General features: G+C 38.9%; 1 protein-coding gene across 1 annotated transcript in view; it reads right to left on the reverse strand.

The window, feature by feature from the left end:
- RYR2 (ryanodine receptor 2) overlaps positions 1-21,521 on the reverse strand; it is a 547,432-nt gene that overhangs the window by 301,281 nt on the left and 224,630 nt on the right. Inside the window, exons 19-25 of the mRNA XM_021696142.1 lie at positions 20,817-20,950; positions 19,100-19,341; positions 13,778-13,970; positions 11,246-11,462; positions 9,432-9,536; positions 6,163-6,266; positions 583-666 (exon numbers count right to left, since the gene is read on the reverse strand). Of these exons, the coding sequence (XP_021551817.1) occupies positions 583-666; positions 6,163-6,266; positions 9,432-9,536; positions 11,246-11,462; positions 13,778-13,970; positions 19,100-19,341; positions 20,817-20,950 (1,079 nt within the window). The remainder of the gene's footprint in view (positions 1-582; positions 667-6,162; positions 6,267-9,431; positions 9,537-11,245; positions 11,463-13,777; positions 13,971-19,099; positions 19,342-20,816; positions 20,951-21,521) is intronic.

The raw sequence follows: 21,521 nt of genomic DNA on the forward strand, positions 1-21,521 counted from the left end.
CACCCCTATAGCTTCATGGCCTTAGTTTACTCATCTTAAAGTGGGGATAATAATACCAACTTTATAACTCTTCCTAAAATATGTTCTTTTGGTAAAAAATTAAATTAGGGGTGCCTGGGTGGTGCAGTCAGTTAAGCATCTGACTCTTGGTTTCAGCTCAGGTTGTGATCTCAGGGTTGTGAGATCAAGCCCCGTGTCAGGCTCCACAATGGGCGTGGAGACTGCTAAGTTTCTCTCTCTCCCTCTCCTCTGCCCCTCCCTCCACTTGCATTCTCTCTCTTTCTCAAATAAATAAATCTTCAAAAAATCAAATTAAATTATAAAAATATCTTTTGGTGCAAAGTGGAAAACTAGATATAAGCAGTTAGGGATATGGGCACCGGTGTGTTCACACATACCTACATTCAAGAAAAATAACACACTTTTTATAACATACTCCCAATATTTTCTGAGCTTTGTCTCCTCTCAGGGCAAGTCATCTAGGTATCCATCAAGAGGTCCAATCCATTTGCACCCAAGTAATTGAATGCATGATTGAATCAATGCACAGACTATTTAATATTGCTTAGGCATTCAACTTACTTCTTGGGCAGCTTCATTTTTTTCACCTTTTCTTCAGCATGTTCATCTGATATGCCCACATGACATCCTAATGCCAGCAAAGTCCTGGAAAACAAAACCAGAAATAAGCTGCAAGAACTCCTTCTCTACCTCCAGAATAACCCAACATAATGGCGGAGGGGAATCAGGTGTAACAGTCCACCTTGAAAGCAGAGCAGAAATTGCCTTTAAAGCAAAGGAAAAACATTTATTTATAAATCATTTACTTTTGAGTAATGAGTAAGTCACTGAAAATTGAAATATCACGAAGAGCAATATATTGAATAGTAAGTCTTTCTCCAATCCCCTCCCTGTAGTCCTGTTTCTTTTCCTAAAGGCACTGATTGCTACTGATTCTTGAATATCCTGCTCTAATCTGTGAAATCACTAACACAAGTTTATGTGTGTGTGTGAGCATGCACACAGGCATGTATATTGTTTCTCTTTCCCCCTTTTACACAATGGGTACATATCAAGAGAGAGTTCTCTGCAATTTTCCATCTTGACCTTATAGCATAACTCTGATATACTGTTCTTTCATATAAAGCTGGTTTATTTTTCAACAGCTCTGAAGTATTCCATTAGTTGGATGTGTCATAATGTTTTTACGCAGTTCTTTGTTCATAGGCTTCTGTTATTACAAACAATGCTGCAGTGAATAACTTCATACCTTTAATACATGTACTATATCCTTCATCTGTAGGTTAAAAATTCCTAGACATGGAATTACTGGGTCATAGGGTATTATACATTTTAAAGATTCACAAATACTGTCAAATGTCTACAGAGTTGGTGGTAATTTACATTCCTACCAGCCATGTATGACATTACCTGCTTCCCATACAGTTCTCAAACTGCTTACACTTGGTCAACTGGTAGGTTCAAAAGGCATCAAAAATAAATAAATAAATAGGAAAAAAAAAAAAGGTATCTCATTAGGGACGCCTGGGTGGCTCAGTCAGTTAAGCGACTGCCTTCACCTCAAGTCCTGACCCCAGATCCTGGGATCAAGTCCCACACATCAGGCTCCTTGCTCAACAGGGAGCCTGCTTCTCCCTCTGCCTGCCACTACCCCTGCTTGTGCTCTCTCGCTCTGACAACTAAATAAAATCTTTAAAAAAAGAGAGACAGAGAGAAAAGGTATCTCATTATCATTTTAGTTTGTATTTTTTTTAAGATTTTATTTTTACATAATCTCTACATCCAACATGGGGCTTGCACTTGTAATCCCAAGATCAAGAGTTGCACACTCCACCAACTGAGCAAGCCAGGCACCCATGTATTTTTCTTAAAATAAGTGTATTTGAGCACCTTTTTCATATGCTTGGTATCTGTATTTACCTTTTTTCTGTGAAAACATTCTTTGTTCAACTTCCCATTAGATATGGGTTTTAATTGCATTTTAGAAGCTCTTCCTGTGTCTGAGATTGAGTTGCAAATATTTTTCTCTAGTTTGTCTTTTTACTTCCTTTATATTATTATCTCCGAGCAGAATTCCAAATCTGTTTTTATGTAACCGAAATTTTACATCTTTTCTTATGGCTTTTGGGGTTTATATGGCACTCAGAAATTCCCCACTTGTCAAATCATTTAAAGGAAAATGTCCATGCTTTCCTGTGAGGGGGTGATGGGGAAGGGATTCTATTAGCTTAAGGAAAGCTTAACTTTATTTTTTTTTCCAGACGGATATCTATTCTCCATAAAATATTTACTAAATAATCCATCCTTTACCCCTGGTTTGAAATGCAACCTTTATTAGATACAAATTCCCCATATGTTTTTAATCCTTTAGGGACTTTCTAGTCTAGAAACAAATCTCATTTTCAAATGACATATCAGGGTCCCTGTTTGCCAGGAACTTACTTGTCCATTTTTTAAGATACTCTATTTTTTTCCTCCCCTGAATGACCTTCGGTTGATTTTTCCCAACAAAGATCCTTACAATTCACATGCACTCCCTTTAGAGTCCTCCAGGTTTATATGGAACAAGTTTATACTATCCATGACAAGGAGTGGTTTCTCCTGTCTCAAAAGAATAAGATACAATGGCTTATCCTTTTTGGGTTACAGAATTTCTAGGGTCTAGTCAGTTCCAGTAGGGATATGGCAAGTATCTACAATTCACTTACACTCATCCTCCACAACATCTGAAAAATGAAAATCTGGAGACAGATAGACAGATGGTATAAGTAGACAGAGCTGCATGTATTTATACATACACTGTTATCACATTAAATTTTAGGTTATACATGTCAAAATGAAGATGACCCTGTGAGATTACCCTCCAAGCGTTAACCTGCATAACTATGGATAGATCAAGAACTGACCGAAGCTATAAAATTACCTAAATAAACCTTCTCTTTTAGACAAAAATCATGCCTCTTCCTTAACTACTTTTCTCCCTTCCCTATTTCTCTCCTTGGTGTCCCTGTGTCCTTACGCCTCCCATCCCTCCCTACATATATATACAAACACACTGCATTTCCCAAAATCAATTTTAAGGAAAAAAACTACTTGACCAGAAGAAAAATATTGTTCTAGTCTTGCTCTATTTTTGTTAACTTCCGAAGAAAGATTCTATGAAAGTATATGAGATATTAAGAATCCTTGTAACATTCATTTCCTAAACCTAAGTCATTTATTCAAAAGTTAAGATCTGGAATTCAGAAATTACTTAAGTAAAGCAGAAATTAAAACTTTAGTGACACTGGTTAAATTGGGGGTGGGCTGACAGGCATGCTGTAAGCACTGGGTTGTCGTGAGAGAGGGTGCTGGAAGTTTTGCAGGGCTCTGCAATACACAGATGGCCAGCAAATCTGAAGCTGTCTTTCCCAACAATTTACATGACAAAAAAAAAAAATCACAGAAAGAGCATCTAAAATTCATATTCACATGAAATCACCCTTCAATCCAAAATAAGGGATATTCTGGAGTAAGCTTTTGCTTATTTGTTACTTGGCACTCCTCAGAATCCAGATGAATAAAGTTTTGATCCTTCCCATGAATTTTTTTATAGATTTTATTTATTTATTTGTGGGAGGGGAGAGAGAGAGAGAGAGATGGAGGGAGAGAGTGCAGAAGCAGGGGGAGCGGCAGGCAGAAGGAGAGGGAGAAGCAGGCTCCCTGCTGAGCAGGGAGCCTGACATGGGGCTCAATCCCAGGACCCTGGGATCATGACCTGAGCTGAAGGCAGAAGCTTAACTGACTGAGCCACCCAGGTGTCCCCTTCCCATGATACTTTTATGGGGTGTGTCAGACATACGGTGTTCAAAGCTTGATCAGCATTATCATTTAGTCCCCACCACAATTCCATGAAGCAGATACACCATGACCCCCACTTTACGGATGGAAGAAAATCTAAGGTTCGGAAAATCTAAGACTCCCTTTGGAGCAGCAAGTCCTTGACCCCATACCATCTAACACCAGAGCCTGTGTTCTTACTTATGCTGCTCTGGGGGCTACCAAGTAAACAAGGTTCTAATGGAAATACAGAAAGAAACTACCGTGCTTACTCTCAACTGAGGGAGATTGGGCTAAGTGTGAATTTTGGAGAAGTAGGGGTTCTCCCTGTTCTAATTTAAATTTTAAAGAAATAGGTTAAATCAGCTCATTGTAAAATCCTAAAATATTGAGGATTAGCTCATGGAAAAGGTCATTAGCACTGACCATGGGCTACAGCACCAGGGTACATGCAGTGTGACGATTGATCAAACCAGCCCCCAGTCCCTCTTAGGAATGAGATCAGATTACATGCAGTCAGACTCCACACACTATGCAAATACAGAGTTTTCTCCACTTCAGTGCTTCCTGGAATCTGTCCTTTGCAATAGCTGGCTTAGTTGTCAATCACTAAAATTATAGGGAATGTACTACAAATTTAACTAAATTATCTTAGACCATGACCTTTCAATAAAACATTTCATTGTATAAGATGAGCAAATGGTGAGCTGCTGTGAATCACTTATTGAAATGTACAAGCCCCTCATCAAGAATACAAAGGGAGGCAGGGGATCCTAAACACGAGGTACACAGGTCATAGCCATGCATTATGCATTCTTCATCATAGGCAAGCTCTGTCAATTTTTATCTCTGGGAGGTTCTCAATTTACTTGATTTGTATATATTTCCCTTTCCTTTTAAATTACTAGTAGAACCTAAACTCACTCTATGCCCAATATGTTAATTTCCGTAATGATTATTACAATCACATCTTTGAAGAAATACCCCTGAACCCAAAAGCTAGAGTTTGACACAATGATGAAGTTTTATGATCTGGGTCCTTGGTAAAATCACTTCAAGGAAGTAACTCCTTACTCTTAACAAAACTGAAACAAACAAAAATGTTCACAAGTATATAAGCCTAATACAAACATGCATTAGGGTAAGTGACCTATTTGAATAAATCTGGTTCTAGAGGCCACCAAGGATAGAAAAGGAATTAAAGAAACATTATAGTCTTCTTAAAAATATTTTCTGAACTTTTCTTTTCTTTTGAGAGGGAGAGAGAGCAAGAGGAGGGGCAGACGGAGAGGGAGAGAATCTTATGCAGGCTCCAGGTCCTGAGATCATGACCTGAGCCAAAATCAAGAGTCAGATGCTTAACTGACTGCGCCACCTAGGCGCCCCTTTTATAAACTTTTTATATTAAAATTTAAAATTACTTTCCTTCCTTTATTTTACCCCACCTCATTCTTTCATTTGCAATGGTAAGTGGCAAATTCCTGAACACAATTGACAGTGTCACTGAAAAGCAAATCTGCCTTTAAAGATAACATGCAAATTGCCTAAGGCAGCTTTTCAACCTGCGATCATTCCTCGGGCAGGCAAACGTGCCCCCCCCCCCCAAAATAAGATGGTATGGTAAAAACAAGGTACTCTCCAGAAGAAAAAAAAAAAGGTGGTAAATGGATTCCATTCCATCTTAGAGATTCACAGCACTAAAAAATCCATCAGTAAAATAAACAATTGTTTTAACTCAGCATCTTTAAAATATATTAGAGCAGTGTTTCTCAAACTATCTGTGATGAAGGGCCAATTTTCTTTTAATTTCCAGCCTATTGTGGTCTGATTCTCTGATAAAATACAATAAAACTTGTTAGAGAAAATTAAAATTTTTAAATGAAGACATATAAAATATAAGCCTACAATTTATAAATTATGAGATACAATAAGACATAAAATTGTTCCCTTAAATTGGTGTAAAAGTTTCTCAACACTTATTATTAGTATCTTTACTTACGTTGTCACAAATCAAAAGCAATTTGTGAACAGACCTGGTCCCTGGCCCACACAGCAAATAGCACTGTACCTGATCACAGAACCCTCGTATTCTGTAATACCCAAAATATCCATAGAACACTCTTTGGTAAATACTTTATAAAGCATAAAGACGTAAAATAGCAGGGTCAAAAGTCTAATTCCCAACAAATATTGATCCAATCCACCTGTGATTATGAAAAGTTTTGAGTTAATTAATTTAATTCTAACTGAATTAAAGTGTATTGATACCTTGTTTGTTTCAGGTCAGGCAGATCAGAAAATAGGAAAAAGTAAGAAACTCACTTCAGGGTCTCAAGCGACATCTGTAAGTTGTAATTGCGTTCCTGTTCAGGCAGCTTGGAGAATTCCACCAGACATGGGTGTTGTCTCTTATTGTCATCTCTAACCTGAAACAGGACAGAAATCCTTATAATAAAAATCTCCAATTTCAGACACCAGCAATGGCAATCCAATTGCGTGGGAGGAAAATGAAGGGGAAAAGTAAGAAGGAAGGTTCAGCTTATCACCCCAGCAAAGCTGTCCCTGTTAAGCCCCAGGCGCGCTAACATTTGCGGTCAGTGGTAAAACCTGGCATTATCTGGGCCCCGTTCTGTTCGGTACAGTTCCTGGCCCCAGGGCCCATGCCTGCTCTACCCTGACACCCACATGCTCACCCCCCAGCCCCTCCAGCATTTGCTTAAATCTTACTTCCTCAACCAGGTTCATCCTGTCCCCCTTCCCAATATGGCCAACTGCCCACTCACCCTACACTTTCATTTTCTTCCGTAACAAATTCCACCTGCTGGCAGAACCAGACACTTACTGGTTTAGGGTCTATCTCCTAGCACTAAAATGTAAGACCATAGAAAAGAGGAATTTTGTTCTCTTTTCTTCTTTGATGTATTCCCAGCACCTAGAACATGCCTAATACATGGTAGGCACTCAACAAATGTTTCATGTATTGAAATGAAGTCTACGTAAGAAAGGTATAGTGTTGACTTAGTTTTAATGTGTAGTAATTTTATGTGTTTAGAGCCAAACAGACTAGAGATGTCCATCGACAATGTGACTGATCTAAAGTCTTTGCAGGGGTTCCAGCTGTGCATTTCACCCACTGTAACTTGCAGATATTGCAAATTATTCCTTTACCTTAACAAAATCAGTTAGCCTTTTCATACTAATCCTTGAAAGTGTGTATTAGCCATCAGAGTAAACAAAATCCAAGATTTTAGGAATGAATTAATGAGAAAGATGTTCTAGATCCTTGCACTAGTAGATAGATTATCTTCTTGGAGTCCTAAATGACACAGGCATTACCATGTGGTAGCCTAGATGACAGCCATGTGCTGTTGGGGTACAAAATTACTCCATGAGAATAATTTCCAGGTTCTAGAAATGCCATCTAAAAAGTACACAAACCTAAGCAAGGACTTTTTTATTTTTATTTCTTATTTTTTTATTTTTTTTAAAGATTTTATTTATTTATTAGACAGAGAGAGACACAGCGAGAGAGGGAACACAAGTGGGGAAGTGGGGAAGTGGGGAAGAGAGAAGCAGGCTTCCCACTGAGCAGGGAGCCTGATGTGGGGCTCGATCCCAGGACCCTGGGACCATGACCTGAGCTGAAGGCAGACGCTTAACGACTGAGCCACCCAGGCGCCCTGCAAGAACTTTTTAAAACTCTTCAGGTCATCGCTAAGTTAAAAATAACATATTATTTCTTCTTCCTGGTGATCTTTACAATTGAACAGGACTTACACAAAAGCATGTATCATACATACTTAATTAAATGGGTAGATGCATACATGAAATATAGAATTACAAAATCTCACTCTAAATTCTAAACATCAAAGTATAAATGAAGGTGTCCAAGTCCTGAAATAATCTACTCCCCATTTATGTAATGTCCACTTCGCCTCTCTTCTCTACATGGGAGAATCACGGACACCACTGTCCTCTCAGGTGTCCAAGCAAAAACCAGAAACTTGTGCAGATTTTCCTCCCTCTATTCCCCACACCCCAAACGTGAACTCTAAAACATGTCTCGCAATCATGTTTCCCCTTCCCCACTGCCAGGCACACATTTGTGAAACTCTTGCCGTCTCCTACCTCAGCCACTCTAAGAGCATTGGCAAGTCTTACAGTGAAAACAGTTCTAGAGTAAAAGCTAGAAAATCTGGATCCCAGTCCTAGCTCCTCATGAGCTCTGCGACTGTCAAGGCCCAACTCTTAGAGATGTCATCACCAGCAAAACTGAAATAACAGCCCTGTGTGCTATTATGAAAATTTAACCCAATAATCTGAGAGAGTGTATGTGAAAATGGGAAGCTCTAAATTAATATATAAACATGAGGAAGTAGTGTGGGGTATCACGTGGTATTCACCACTAACACTAATAAAAAATGTTCTTTATTTAAAGCTCAATGCAATAAACTATGACAGGGTGAATGCACTCATTTCTACATTCAGTCAAATTTTGGGATACCTAGACTAATAATATTATAAAAATAAAAGTATTGCCACAGTCCTGCCAAAAATAGGTATATGATACACTGAATTACATAGGAAATTTTTTAATATATATTTTATCGGGGCGCCTGGGTGGCTCAGTTGGTGAAGCGTCTGCCTTCGGCTCAGGTCATGATCCCAGGGTCCTGGGATCAAGCCCCACATTGGGCTCCCTGCTCCGCGGGAAGCCTGCTTCTCCCTCTCCTACTCCCCCAGCTTGTGTTCTCTCTCTCGCTGTCTCTGTCTATCAAATAAATAAATAAATAAAATCTTTAAAAAAAAAATTTTATTGACAAACCGTAAACTAAGATCTTTATTTTTTTTGAAGATTTTATTTATTTATTTATTTGAGAGACAGTGAGAGAGCAAGCATGGTGCGGTGTCGGGGATGGGACAGAGGGAGAGGGAAGAGATAGAATTTCAAGCAAACTCCCTGCTGAACATGGAGCCCAACATGGGGCTTGATCCCATGACCCTGAGATCATGACCTGACCTGAAATCAAGAGTCAGATGCTTAACCAATTGAGCCATCCAGGTGCCCCCTTAGATCTTTAAATAATAATTTGGAAATATATCCAATCACTGTATCTCAGCCTGTCTTCCACCTATGAAACCAACCGCGGCCCTCAGCCCACAGGACTTGTACTGACTGCTACACACAGTTAAGACTAAAAAAAGCGAAGCATCAGATAAAGGAAAAGGAAAATGACTAATTTCTTTCCATTTTCAGCTTTCACTTTCAACTTGAATGAGATTTTTTTTTTCTCAGGGGCTTAGAAGTCAATGCCTATTGTCTGTATATGTTAACTTTGATTTAAAAATATAACTCTCAGCCTCGAGAATGACAACTTTTCAATTGTCTAGGCAACTGAGCCATCCTTCAACGAACACGACCATAATGTCATTCCCCCTTGTAAAGAAAAACTGAACAAAAACTAATGTGTAGGGGAAAAAAAAATCAATCTAATTGATTCAGGTTACCACATAGCAGGATGAGTGAGAAAAGGTTATGTTTTTAGAAAGATGTATTAACAAATCTGAAAATAAATTTCAAGATTATGTACCGGACCGTACTGCCAGCCAAGTTCAATTTTATTCATAACCCAGAGTTCATGGATATTCTCGGCCAGTTTTTCTCTTATTCTCTCTAGGTGAGGAGGTAACACGATCTAAAATAAGAAAGAAAACACACATCAGAAACAAATGCAATAAAACCATACTAACCGTCCTCACTGTGAATTGAAACAAATAAAACCACTGTAAACCATTAAAATGTTAATAATATAACTAGATTCCAACCCTTCTAATGTAGTTATAAAAATATTGTTTAGGTAATTTGGGGACTTTTTGGTGGGACAGCTTAGTTTCCAAGTGAATTTATGAACAAAGTTGGGAAGAAGGACGGGTGTTGGTGGGGATAGTCACCATTAAGAACAATGCCTTCATGGATGTGGGATATAAGCACCAGAGCGTGCATCATTTAAAAAGAGAAATCACCCCAAAGTTCTTAAACTAACTGGCTATTACACAGGCTAGAATGAAGGCAATTCAGTGACCAAAGGATAATCCACTGGCTCTTTGAGCCTGTAAATATTTGCAGTGATCTATGCTTTTCCCTTGACTCTGCTCTGTTATTTCTAATGGTTTCCAAGAATAAGCTTCTAGGGAAAACAATCTTTATATGTTCTCATTCAAAAGAGGAAGTTTAATGACCTCTTCATAAAGAACATGAATGGTTTTCAAGGTCAGGGGTTGGTTGTTGGTGTTTGGCAATGCACTTAGGTGTCACCCCAGAGCCAGTCCCTCCACAAACATAGAGCAGGTGACTGCCTACAACGTTCACTGATGAGACAGTTTCCCCAGGGAGCAGGCTATCACTGTTCCCTTTCCCCACAATGGTGGAAATAATCTATGTCATAGGAAATTCTCAATGCGCTCCCACTGCATAATCCAATCATCCATCCCTGGATGGATGTTTACTACTAAACTTTGGTAGCACCACACATATCCTGCCATCCTGCAGCAAGAAACACCACACTGAATTTTAGCCATGAACAAAGCTTGCTTCTTGCACTCAATAATTTAAAGGCCAGCATGATGAGACAGAAAACAGGATTCAAGGCGCTAAACAAGTATTTGCTCAACAACTGAACCTTCTGAGGCCTGGTATTAACTCTACTTCAGACTTTAGAGGCAATCTCATGGATCTTCACAAACAAACTTTGCATAACCAACCTTACTGAAGTTACTTTAGCATCAAGATAAAGCAATTATTTAATTCATTGTCAATGTCAAGATGTGTTCACATCTATGAAACAGAAAAGAATAAGGACTCACATTTCTCGGGTGCCTGTTTGCAAAGTATCGTGCTAATGTGTTATTTATTAACTCTGTCAAACATACTCTTAGCATCCCAATTCACAAGAGGAGCGACTTCCTCAAGGTCCCTAAGTAGGCAATTGACCCCAAGCACTCTGACTATAGAGTGCAGGATCTCAATCTCTACTTAAGATAAAGGTCAGTTAAATTGCTTCAAAATAATAGTGTATCTAGGTGACTGAAGAACTAAACTCCACGTCCACCGTATGTAAAAAGTGCACCCTAAAATTAGTATGCATTACCTCCAATTGTGACCCACATCAGTGCATCATGAAATCAGTGTAGTGGCTTGAGATCACTCTTTAAAAAACAGAATAGAATTGACTACAAAATAGGTGAGTGGCTCTGACAAAGGTAAGCATTATTTTACGAAACTTTGATTCTGCATATAAACTGTACAACTGTCAGATGTGTTCCTTGGGCCATGGTTAAAAGAGTCCAAAAGCCACTGCCCATCAGAACAACAGCACAAGAGGATGACAGTAGGTGCTCTGGGTACCTGGCTGGTATCCACAGGGATCGGCGTGAAGGCGGCCTGCGTCAGGGAGACTGTGGGGCCCAGGAGGTCTCGTGTGTAAGTTCTTTCTTGTTTGTACTCTCGGCTGTGCTCCACTTTCAACTTTTCTTTCGGCAGAACAGCTTCATAACAAGGAGCATACCCAGGTGGTGGGAGGAATTTAAATTCTCCGTGTCTCCCCCCGAGCAGAAAGCGTACCCTAAAAAGGATGCATGTCAGGGTCAGGTATAGCTCTGGTATACTGAAAGTTCCCCAATCAACAAAACACATGGAATAAATGATTAGCACAAAATTAACTTTATCAGAAGCCACACTTTCCCCTGAGCACCATCAGTGTGGGCACCTTGGAGTCTAAGAGCCTCTAAGCACACAAGGTAAAACAGGATGAGAGGACAAGCTGATTACATTACATTGATGGATCCAAGAAAACTTATCACTCACTGGAGAAATAGCAAAAGCACATGCATCATATTCCTATAGGAGAAACACCTAATACCCGTGCACAGTAATTGGTCATTTAATGTCTCCAGGGGCCCAAAGAGTCAACAGAGAAAGAGCAAAGATTATATAAATATCTATATACTTAAAATTACAGGACTGCGTGAGGTCTGATAAAAAGAAATAACAGTCACTTGCCAATGTCCAACTTCCCAGTAAAATTCCTTAAAGGGAACTCAAATGATACTTTCTTTGCGGAAGAAAGGTCACCTTATTTCTTCTTCGAAGACAAAAAAAAAAAACCCCAGAAAAACCGTTACTAAAATCTTTTATATATCAAAGTCCTTTAATTAAAAATAATTTAAAACAAGTTCCATTGAACAATGCTTTTTGAAACACAGCTAAACAATACTGATTTCATGGGCCCTCCGCTTTTACAAAAATAAAATCAGATTTTCATTTTCCTTGCAATTCTTTTTCTAATTTGTGGTTCATTTTCAGGCCAAAAATAATAGCAATAATAATAAAGCAAATAAAATAAAAAGCAAAGAGCAAAAAATGAGAAAAACAGGGGCGCCTGGTGGCTCAGTCATTAAGCATCTGCCTTCGGGTCAGGTCATGATCTCAGGGTCCTGGGATAGAGCCCCACATCAGGCTCCCTGCTCCGCGGGAAGCCTGCTTCTCCCTCTCCTACTCCCCTACTTGTGTTCCCTTCTTGCTATGTCTCTCTCTGTCAAATAAATAAATAAAATCTTTAAAAAAAAAAAAATGAGAAAAACAAAAAATTTTAGAACATTCCAGAAGCTTATAGAAAGAAATACAATTTGTATGAACAGAACAGAAAAGGTCATTGGTGCATGGAGAGCTAATACTTCATGCTTTCTCTGTCCCCTCTTCAATATGGTACTTCTATAACCATGAATTATTCGTATGAATAGAATTATAATGCGAAAAATAACCAGAATAACTTCATGGCCAGTCTTAATAAGGGAGCCACTCTCGTGAGGTAGCTATATGCATATTTTCATAGGTGACAGGGTAGTCCCTTATCACAACAGACCATTGCTTGTTAAAGTTCTCTTTGTAGGGGTGCCTGGGTGGCTCAGTTGGTTAAGCAACTGCCTTTGGCTCAGGTCATGATCCTGGAGTCCCAGGATCGAGTCCCACATGGGGCCCCCTGCTCAGTGGGGAATCTGCTTCTCCCTCTGACCCTCCCCCTTCTCATTCTCTCTCAAGTAAATAAAATCTTCAAAAAAAAAAAAAAAGAGTTCTCAGGGCGCCTGGGTGGCTCAGTCGGTTAAGCATCTGCCTTCGGCTCAGGTCACAATCCCAGGGTCCTGGGATTGAGCCCCACATCGGACTCCCTGCTCAGCGGGAAGCCTGCTTCTCCCTCTCCCACTCCCACTACTTGTGTTCCCTCTCTCGCTGTCTGTCTCTGTGTCAAATAAATAAATCTTTAAAAAAAAAAAAGTTCTCTTTGTAGAACTCAAAAGAATTATCATTCATCTATTTCCATCTGGTAACAGCAAGAAAGCAAAAGGTTAGAGGAAACCCTCTTGACCCAGCTGTTCACAGCAGATAATTTACAAGTACAACAGATAGAGGGTAACACAGAGAGGAGATATCTTGACCTGATGAAGAGCAACAAAAAAAAAAATCCATTCAGTTTCTGTAAAGAGAGGAGGTTTGGAGGGGGGTGGGGAAATATGATGACAAGAAAAGGAAAATTAATGAAATACAAGGAAAAGGTGGTATTTTCTTATGCAGTGTTGTTCATTTCCCTTATTAAATAAAGAAGTAAACTGAAATGGGCTTGAAATATTTCAGGACACAGATTTGGGGTAGGGTTAGCAGACTGCCCCGTCTAAATGCTAGAACAGGTGGACAAAGTATTCAGCCTCCCAAGATGCCTCTCTTGGGTGAATCTTACCTCCTCCTCCAAAGAAATGCCCTGGGCACAGATGCCCAGGAGTGAGGTAGAAGGTTAGCAGTGCATGGGGCATGGCAGTGCCAAGTCTTCTGTGAAAGTATAAGAAGTCAGAAGGGACACAGACCACAACACAAAGAAATACTAACTTTATTCCTGCAGAGAAACTAACAACTGGAAAGAAGAGGCCATCAATGTTGAAATTCTCAAACATTCCTTGAACAGGTTGTCCGTTAATTCGGAACGAGATGCTCGGGGCACTCAGATCTAGACAGCAACTGATGACGTCATCAGTTCTCAGCAGATGCTGGTTTGGTGAGCTTACAGTACGAGCAATACAGCCTATAGAGGAAAAACAGTAAGGACGGTGATTTTTTTTTCCTCACAGAATCATCTTCAGAGGCAAAGATTTGAGTAGGTACTGACAAATCAATGCACAATACTGGAAGAGAATAAATCTTGAATGCATATTAATGCTATATGTTAAATCCTTTGTCCAAAAACTGTTTTTTTGGTTTTTTTGGTTTTTTTTTTTCAGGAGCCATGCTGCTCTCTTTATTGTAAAATGGACCTTCTGATATGCAGAGGAACTTCTGCTTGGAGAAGGATGGCATCTGATGCACAAATCAGCTGAAGCTGATAATATAATGATGTCAGAGAGAAATCTTGAGGGAGAGACTTGAGTTCCAACAGATGCTTTACCACCTACTACTTGTATGACCATCAGCAAATTACATAACTTCTCTAAACCTTGATTTCTTGGAAGCCAAATGCCATCACCTTGCAGAGTCGTTATGATGATTAAATTAATGGTTTAAAAGAACACAGAGTCTCGGACACAGCAGGACTTGCATGTCAGGACCCTTTCCAAATATTCAGTCCCCTTTGTTTTATAAAATAAAAATAATAGGGATAAGGAAAGCAGAAAATGTGTTCATTCGTGCATTGTTTGCTAAGAGGCAAATGCATGCCAACTGGTTTGCTTTACAGTTTCACACAAGATCTTGGTTGGCTTCCTGAGAACAGCAGGATACGAGTTGAGGCGTGACAAGGATTATTTGATAAATGTCATTTCTTGCCCCGGCCAACCTGTGGCCTATGCTCATTCTTGACTATGTCAAAACTCCTTTGCTAATTAGTCTCTGTGGACACACTGGAAGACATGAAGGTAAGGCTCTCTCAAACACATGCTCACAAATGCATACAAAATTTCTCAATTTGAGCAAAGACAGAGATAGATTTCACGATACAAGATTTGCATTTTTATAAGACCTTTTTAAAATTTCTAGCAGGCCAAAATTTTTACCAACAGCATATCTGAAATGCCAGTGGTAGAGCATATCTACTTTTTAAAATGTGTCAATGTTTTATTTTATCAATATTCAAATCTGCAAGCAATAAATTCATTATCAAGTAGTACTTCTAAAATTCCCTGAATAAAGATGGCTTTTTAAAAAAATCATATAAAAGCAATGCAACTCACATAAAAAGGTCTATACCCTTGTTTGTATCAAGAACTATAGCTAATAAAAATGTTATTATACAGATATTTACATACTCCAAATATATTGCTCAGTCTGAGGGATATTATGATGCTAATGCTAAGGACTAAAAACCACCATGGCAAACTCTCTTGTGATGCCTGAAACAAACAGCTAAGACAGAGGATCACTAGTGAACAACCTCAGGACCACAGTTTCAGTGGTATGTGCGTACCGTTGAATCCATTTAGAAGCATTTTCAGGTCACATTTATGCAAACCTATCACATCCAGATGACAACTACATTCCTGTTCTCTGTACTAGCCATAAAGGAAGACAGCAGCAGGGCGCCTGGGTGGCTCACTCGTTAAGCGTCTGCCTTCGGCTCAGGTCATGATCCCAGGGTCCTGGGACCGAGCCCCGCATTGGGCTCTCTGCTCGGTGGGAAGCCTGCTCTCCCTCTCCCACACCCGCTGCTTGTGTTTCTGCTCTCGCTATCTCTATCTCTGTCAAATAAATAAATAAAATCTTAAAAAAAAAAAAAAAAAGGAAGACAGCAGCAGTGTGATTTATCATTCCTGGATTAGAAATCTGTACCCATCTTTCTATTCTACTGTTCTAGGACATTCTTCCACACTTCCATATTTAAATGCTCTCAAAGCATCAAGATTTTTCACACTTTTGGCCCTCCCTTACAAACACTTGGAACTTGGATGCCCAAAATCCAGTTCTGCATTCGCAGAGAGGACAATGTAGCAACACCGTGCAAAGTTTAAATTGGAAAGAATAAGTGAAGATAAAGCTCAAAACTTGTGCTCATGAGCCCAGTTCTTGTTCCAAAAAACATCACCACGCTTAAATTACAGCAGGTTAAGTGGTAAAGAATGTGCTCTATACCAGAAATCACAAATTTAAATTCTACTTTATTAAAAAGAAAAAGAACAGAAGAGTGACCCCCAAGAAAATTATCTGAATTACTATGACTCTGACCTTGGTAAATCAGTCAAAAGCCAACTGATTTAGCTTTGTCTTTGTTGACTATGAATCTAAAACTAGGAAAGCATTTAATAAGGCCAATGTCAGAGAAATTACTGCCTGTGTCCTCTTCCAGTATTTTTATGGTTTCAGGTCTCACATTAGGTCTTTCATCCATTCTGAATTTATTTTGTGTATGGTAAAAGGAAGTGGTCCAGTTTCATTCTTTTCCATGTTGCTGTCCAATTTTCCCAACACTATCTGTTGAAGAGACTGTCTTTTTCCCATCAAATATTCTTTCCTGCTTTGTCAAAGATTAATTGGCCATATAATTGTGGATTTATTTGTTTTTTTCAATTCCATTCTATTGATCTTTGTGTCTATTTTTGTGCCAGTACCATACTGTCTTGATTACTACAGCTTTGTAATAGAGCTTGAAGTTCGGAATCGTGATGCCACCAGCTTTGCTTTTCTTCCTCAAAATTGTTTTTGGCAATTTGGAGTCTTTTCTGGTTCCATATAAATTTTAGGATTTTTTCGTTCTAGTGCTATTGGCATTTGCTAGGGATTGTATTAGATATGTAGCTTGTTTTGTGTAGTATAGACATTTTAACAATATTTGCTCTTCTAATCCATGAACATGGAATGTCTTTCCATATTTTTGTGTCATCTTCAGTTTCTTTCATCAGTGTTCTATAGTTTTCAGAGCACAGGTCTTTCACCTCTTTGGTTTATTCCTAAGTATGTTATGGTTTTGGTGTAATTGTAAAAGGGATTGTTTTCTTATTCTCTCGTTCTGCTGCTTCATTATTGGTGTATAGAAATGCAACAGATTTCTGCACACTGATTTTGTATCCTGCTACTTTACTGAATTCCTGTATCAGTTCTCGCAGCTTTTTGGTGGAGTCTTTCAGGTTTTCTATATATAGTATCATGTCAACTGCAAATAGTGAAAGTTTTACTTCTTTCTTACCAAAAAATTTGGATGCCACTTATTTCTTTTTGTTGTCTGACTGACAGACCCCAGTAGCTTGAGAGACCACACCTTCAACTATAGGCAAGACACAGTACATACTTTCTTGCCATTAAAAAAATAAATAAATACAGCTGAGTATTTTCTCCTGATATAAAGTTTCAAATGATTTTCTCCTGAATTCTACAACCTACCCTCCTCTCTGAGATATATTCATAGATTCACTGAGTATTTTTGTTGTTTTCATTCTTAACTGTTTTATTTAATAGATACCTTGTAATAAAAAGTGTAATGCATACAGGTCAACTCCATGAATGTTGGGTTCTTTTAGTGAGTTGAAAGAAAAAGCTTCAAATTAAATGCAAAAATGAAAACAAAGTGGTATGGTACGGTTAAAATAATTAGAGGCAATTCAGCATTATTCTATCAGAGTAATCTTCCCCCTCATCTCTGTGTAATGGGAAAACAAGTTAACATGTTTCATTCATTCACTTGAGTAGCCATGGCATGTGGGGCCATAGTAGGAAGTAAAGAGAGGAGACAGTAAAATCTGAAGGGTGGGAATTAATATGTATTATAAAGAGAGACATTACACCTCTACTCGACGTTTGTTGGGCTTTCTGATGTTAGTGCTCCTTGCCTTTGTTCAGTCAGTAGGAAAACTGTACTGTGGGAACAGGCTCTCTGACTCTGGTCTGGCCAGAAGAGTACAGCGTGTATAAGACACACCACCCTCCTACCTGGACCCCAACTACATGTCCCCATGGCTAGATGAAATATCCAAAATGGAGCCTCATCTCTTCCTGACTACTTAGCTACTAGCACTGAATAAAGGAAAAATTCAGTGAATATTAATGATAAAATACAATGACATGAAGTGCTTTTTTTATAAACCCATTACTAAACTCTTAGATTTAATTCAATTTAACTTTTAAAATGTTCATAAGCTACCAGACCTCTAAAACATTAACAAATATCTCTTGTACCCCCTAAGAGACAGATTTCAGCTTTTTATATGTAAAAATACATATATTTCCCATATTTTCTCTATCCTTAATATGTTACAAAATAATATGAGAACTGTATTCTAAAGCAGTTTTATGAGCACAAGCGTATGTCTGCAGAATCCAGATGAATTCCAGTTTCTAAGAAACAGCTACATCGAGATTATGGCCTCTAAGAAACAAACTGAGGGTGTCAGAGGGGAGGGGGGTGGGGGGATGGGTTAGCCCAGTGATGAGTATTAAAGAGGGCACGTACTGCATGGAGCACTGGGTGTTATATGAAAACAATGAAGCGTGGATCATTACATCAAAAACTAATGATGTATTGTATGGTGACTAACATAACATAATAAAATAAAATTAAAAAGAAAAAAAAAGAACTAAGCTTTTAAATGGAGCCAACTAAAATGCACCTTCTATTAAATTAGAGAAAACGATATGATTTTTACATCTATCACTCATTCTTAATATATACTCAACTATCAAAGTTCAGGTTGATGGCTGGTGAAATGAACTACACACTTACTTTTAAACAGTTCCACATAAAGTGTCATCTGATAATAAACTGACACCTCACAATACACATCACAAATGACCAATTCCCAATGTTACGTTATCTACCAGGAGATGGAACTTAATCTATTTCTTCCAATTATTTTCCAGGATCTGCTTTTTGGTGTTTATACTGGAAACTAAAGTTTCACATACACCTGTTCAAGTAAGTAGGAAACACACAAATTTGGTGTGTTTTGTTTTTGTTTTTGTTTTTGCAGTTTATTATGAATCAAAATGCCACTTTTCAAACATACTGTTCATCAACAATACAGTCTTTTGGAAATGTACCATAATTGTAACAGTTTTGTTTTTCCCATAGTGAAATTCTGCTTTTTACTTAACATTCTCACTCATTGTTTCCATGGTAAATTTCTGAAGAATAAACGTATCTGAATATACGTAGCGCAGATAGCTTTTGGAAACACAGAGAAAGGGCAACAGATTTCCTTCGCACACGCAGGGGAAGATGCAGATGGTGCTGACCTGACCAGAGATGAAGGCCATCGAATCCGTAGGAAAAGAGATCGTCTCCAACTCCGTTTCCACCCCATTCCTCACCGCCTCCCGGGTAGGGAGAGTACCCTTCGGTGGAAGCCCAGCCCACCCGCAGGTGGGTGGCTTCAGCGGTCACGAACGGCTCCGTGTGGTCCACCATCAGCTCATAGTACCACTTCTTATACTGAGCCGACCCTTCGCTGACGCCCAGAAAAATATTGGGTCTCATGCTTTAAAGAGATAGGAAGAGCACATGAGAAACTCTGGACAAACCTCCTGTTGTGTTCATTTATGTCTATTTCGAACATCGGTCCTGTTTCTCCAAAATGCAACATATTAAATCTGTTTTCCTTCAGTACTGCAAAATTACTAAGTCACTGAGGCGGTAGGCGGTGACAGCCAGCCTACCATTCAGTGGCAGGTGTCTGCTTTTCCAATTACTTGGCAGTGTCCCTCAGGGACCTAAGATGATTTTTTCTGAATTGCTTTTCAGCATATTTTATACCATTGATCATGTTTAAGGTGAGATATTCAATATAACGGGCCCTTAGAATTCATGGAGTTATCATTAATTCAGGACATGCAGACATTTTCCTAACTAAGCTGTGGGTCAGGTAAGGTACAAGGCTGAAGAGCCATGTTATTAGTAAAGGAACCAGGGTGATAAGCAGCTTTGTTGTTCTCAATGCCTCTCTGAGGGCAGAAGAATTTCTAGGTAGTTGTATTTAATTCCATTTCTAAGGGACTTAGACTCTATGTTAATGCTTAGGATTAGTGAAGGTCTCAGGAAATACCACTCAAAAACAGCACGTCTGTTATATAAAGAGCTATTCAGGAAGTCATAAATCAATCCTGTTAAAAAAACACAATATAGAAATATACACCAAACCCTACATTTTTGTTTAAAACAGGGTAAGGTAGTGATTACTTCCTGGATAGCTGCGAGATACAATATATTCAAAATTATTACTATCACGCAGAATATTTTCTTAATGGTAAGCTGTATTATTTTTATTATACTACTTGGTATAAGGAAGGCAGCGTGGCTTGGTATTTAAGGGCCCAGTCTCTGGCATTAGACTTGAGTTCCATTTCCAGTCCAACATTTTAATCTTTAAAATGTGTATAATAGTACCTAGTTGGACTGGTTGAACCCAGTGCAAACACAGTGTAGGATACATGGAAAGCACAGAGAATAGCGGCGGGCACACAGTACTCAAGGAACGTCTGATACCTTGGAAGGGCTATCTAACCAAAAATGTAGTTTTATTGTTTTATGGAATTTATTATGTCTTAGACATTCTGATTCAACTTTTTTATTATATATAGTAGCCACTTTGAAGGAGGAGTAGCCTCCTTCAAAGGGTAGCGTTTTTACTTATATTCTAAGAAAGCACAAAACATAATTACATATAACTGTATACCTGAAGAATTGTCAGCCTGCTCCTGAAGAGGTCAGTGATAAGCCAAACTCATATGAATGTGACTATGAAAGCTTACAGCCTTGTGATAAAAGCACATCCTGCTTGGTTCACCTATTATTGTTATTATTCCATCCGACTTATATAAAACTACACTATTCACTGGGGTAATATGTAAAATATCCTAATAAAACAAGCAGACCACAGGATGCCTTAACTACAGAGCCAGAACATGAATTCCTTGTTACGCCACCTATTTGGTGACAGTGTCTATCTGAGTCTACCTGCTGACATGGTTCACAAGACGTGTCTGTAATAGTAGGTCTCTTCCTGGCAGCAGGTTGTCACAGATGAGATGCTGGTTAGAACGGACTGCGACTCCATGGCAGACACAGAGAGAGCACAAGACATCCAGAACCTGAAGAGAGAAAGCACTTCCAGCCGACTAATTCCCTTATTCATATTTGAGTATCCCCACACTTCTCGTGAATGTGAACACGTTCCCTCGGACCCAGCCATGTGAACATGACAGCCACGAGGTCACATATCTTCCAAGTTTCTCTTACATACAAACTGATAATTGCTCAGTGTCTCAAGGGTGCTACAAATAAGCACCAAACAGTATCACCTGATTGTAATTAAGAAATGAGAAACACTCATGACACATTTGACACACCTTTTAAAAGTTATCTTATTTTAAAAATATATTTAAAATTATCGGGGCGCCTGGGTGGCTCAGTCGGCTAAGCGGCTGCCTTCGGCTCAGGTCATGATCCCAGGATCCTGGGATCGAGCCCCGCATCGGGCTCCCCGCTCAGTGGGAAGCCTGCTTCTCCCTCTCCCTCTGCCTGCCACTCTGCCTACTTGTGCTGTCTCTCTCTCTGTCACATAAATAAAATCTTTAAAAATAAATAAATAAATAAATAAAAATAATAAAATTATCCCAGGGGTGACTGGGTGGCTCAGTCGTTAAGCGTCTGCCTTTGGCT

Source organism: Neomonachus schauinslandi, chromosome 6 (assembly GCF_002201575.2).
Source record: "Neomonachus schauinslandi chromosome 6, ASM220157v2, whole genome shotgun sequence".
Taxonomy (NCBI): Eukaryota; Metazoa; Chordata; class Mammalia; order Carnivora; family Phocidae; genus Neomonachus; species Neomonachus schauinslandi.